General features: G+C 34.2%; 1 protein-coding gene across 1 annotated transcript; it reads left to right on the top strand.

Moving 5' to 3' along the window:
* The first annotated feature begins 735 nt into the window (after window positions 1–735).
* LOC115227086 lies at window positions 736–1,818 on the top strand. Its single transcript, XM_029798014.1, has one exon. It carries the CDS (start codon window positions 736–738, stop codon window positions 1,816–1,818), a length of 1,083 nt encoding a protein of 360 aa, XP_029653874.1.
* Window positions 1,819–2,976: the final 1,158 nt, after the last annotated feature.

Below are 2,976 nucleotides of genomic sequence, written 5' to 3'. Positions count from 1 at the left end.
AATATAATTGATCGAATTCGGGGCAACGCCTGGCCATTGTTCGGGGCAACGCACACTGCGTCCTCGCCGCTGGAACTTAACGATTTTCGGTGTTAGTTGTTTTTGTAAATTAATGGATTATTAAAACTAAAAAAAAAAAAAATGATCGAATATGAAAAATATTTTGAGCATTTTTTGTCTTATGAAAGTAAAGTAAAAAATAAAATATATCCTTCTAACAATTTTATCTCACGTGCGAAAGAAAATGGCTTTTCTCTAAAAAATGGAACAAGTTCAAATTTAAGACCTTGTATCTTTTTTATTTATTCTCAAATTTGTGTCCCAGGCTAAGAAAAGAAAGGCCGAACTATCTGCAGAACCAGAGGATAAGCAAGGACGTGAAAAATCTCCAAATAAAAGGAAGAACAGTTCTAAGGCACTTACCAAACTTGATTTCCTTCAAATGCTTAAACCTGAGTGAAAATTTTTTTATAAAATTTTTATTTATCTTTTTATTAATCAATATCTAATGTTTCCTCAACAAACATGTTTCCAGAGTGAAATAATGTTGACTAATTGTTATTTTGACTAGCTTTTTGATGATGAAATGACGATCAAATTTTTTGTGAGTTTTTTGAGTAAATGTTAATTTCATAAAATCTGTCAAACTCAATAAAGCCAAATAATCAAGAATTGTTCTTTTATGAGATACAGTAAAACCTCTGATGGATCTGTGCCATATCTCAGAAATTTAAAATGGCGACCACAATATTGGGCATTGATATGAGCAGGGCATTTGATACAATCCGCAGAGACAAGCTAATGGAGATCCTCAAAACTATTCTTGACAATGACTCGATCAGAATGGTTCGAGCACTACTTATAGACACCGAGTTAACGGTGAAGATCGGACCCGTACAATCAAGATCTTTCAAAACAAGCATTGGAACGCCCCAAGGTGATTCAATATCACCTGTACTATTCATTGTCTATCTTGAAGCGGCACTAAGAGATCTGAGAAAACTAGTGAAGACCACTTCAATAACTGAAGTGATATATGCCGACGATGTAGACTTTTTGTCTCATGATAAGTCGACACTCGAAGAACTGCTGAACATTGCTCCCCAGGCACTGGAAAAATGGTTCTTAAAAGTGAACATAGAAAAAACCGAATATGTAACAATCAACCGGGAGGCAAATAGAACAGACGAAAAATGGCGAAACTCGAAAAAAGTTGGAACTCTTTTAGGAGATAGTGAAGACATTATGAGGAGAAAGATGCTATCGACTGTTGCACTTAACAAACTGCGGACCACTTGGCTACGAAACCGCGAGGTTGGAACGGCCTTACGTGCCAAATTATACAATGCTTTTATTAAACCCATACTTTTGTACAACGGAGGAACATGGGGAATATCTGAGTCTGAATCAAAATCTCTTGATGCATTCCATAGAAGACAGTTAAGAATTCTTATTGGCATCAACTGGCCAAAGAAAATCAAGAACTCCACCCTATACAATATCTGCAACAGCAGACCCGTCAGTGTGGACATTACCGAAGCACGTTGGCGCCTATTGGGCCACATTCTAAGACTCGACCAGGATGTTTATGCTAACTGGGCAATGGAATCATATTACGCAAAGGACGAAAGATCTGCGTCCCGAGGACGCCCACGAAATACATTACCTATTGTAATCTCAAAAGAACTACAACGCGTTAAAAGACAACTGAAAAATGGAGACGACCTAGATACTCTCAGGAGTATAGCATACAACCGCACATCATGGAAAATTATGACCGAAAAGATAGTCTCATATGTGGCACATGTGGGAACTTAATTAGTTTAAATTACATTATGTTCCTATGACAGTGCTAATAATAATAGTAAAACCTCTCGAATCCGCCGTAATTTCCCAGATCCCAAATTTGGCGGATTCGAGAGGTTTTACTGTACAAGAGTTTTAAAATATTTTTTTGTAAATTTTTAAAAAATGAAATTATGAATTATTAAAACTCAAGATTGAAAAATATTTATTAACTTTTTATTAAAAAGCATAAAAATGGCATAAGTCAGATCACAAAATTAATGATATTATTTTCGACTCAAAAACTCACTGCGCTCTTCCACTCCTGTACTAGAAAGGTCATTTTGCCATGTTTCCTGGATATTTTAGTAACATGTACATCAGTATGCTTCAAAAGAATAAAATTAATTGTTGATGATTAGGGCAACCAAAAAATTGCACTTTTTAATAAAAAAAATTGCAAAAATGAATTTTAAAAATTGTAAAAAATTGCAAAAATAATTTTTTTTAATTGTAAACATTACATTATGCAAAAAATTAACGAAATTATTTATTGTAATAGGAAATCAAATATTCCTGAACATTTTCAGGTTTAAAGTTCCTCTCTTTACTAAGAATTTTCGTCAAAAGAGATATTGCCCTTTCGATAGATGCTGAACTTGCGCTACATTTTCTGAGATGTGAATAAACTTCTGGCGATAGATTCTTATTTGAGAATTCAAGAATACTTAGTATTCCTGATTTCTCAAGCTTTTTTGATATATAGGATTTTATGTCGCATGGATCTGATGTAAAGTCTAGGGTGTTTAGATCACCATAAGCTGTTGCAATGGAGTAATCAAGCAATTCAGTATTTGAAATCATTTCAATTAATCCCAAATAATTTGAACTGATTTGGGTTAAGCTTGGAAACAACGTAGGATTATTCACTGATTTTTTTGCCTAAAATAATTAAAAACTAAAACATTTTGTATTAAAACTCCATCTCCTTCAAATTCAGATACGATTTTAATAATTTCTGGAAGATTCTGGGAGTAATATTTTGCTGCTTTTAGCCAGCTTCCCCATCTTGTAACCACAACTTCGGGTGGATTTCCGATTCGTGAAAACATCTCCAAACGTCTCTTGTTTTTGACTGTGGCAGCCTTTATAGACGAAATCAATTCATCAACATCTGCGAAGTATGCCTTA

Source organism: Octopus sinensis, unplaced genomic scaffold (assembly GCF_006345805.1).
Source record: "Octopus sinensis unplaced genomic scaffold, ASM634580v1 Contig01662, whole genome shotgun sequence".
NCBI lineage: Eukaryota > Metazoa > Mollusca > Cephalopoda > Octopoda > Octopodidae > Octopus > Octopus sinensis.
The sequence above is the reverse complement of the archived record's forward strand: the minus strand, read 5'-3'. Positions and strand labels throughout refer to the sequence as shown.

Coding starts and splice junctions, on each gene's coding strand:
- LOC115227086 (XM_029798014.1), top strand. CDS start 736: ATGGCGACCACAATATTGGGCATTGATATGAGCAGGGCATTTGATACA.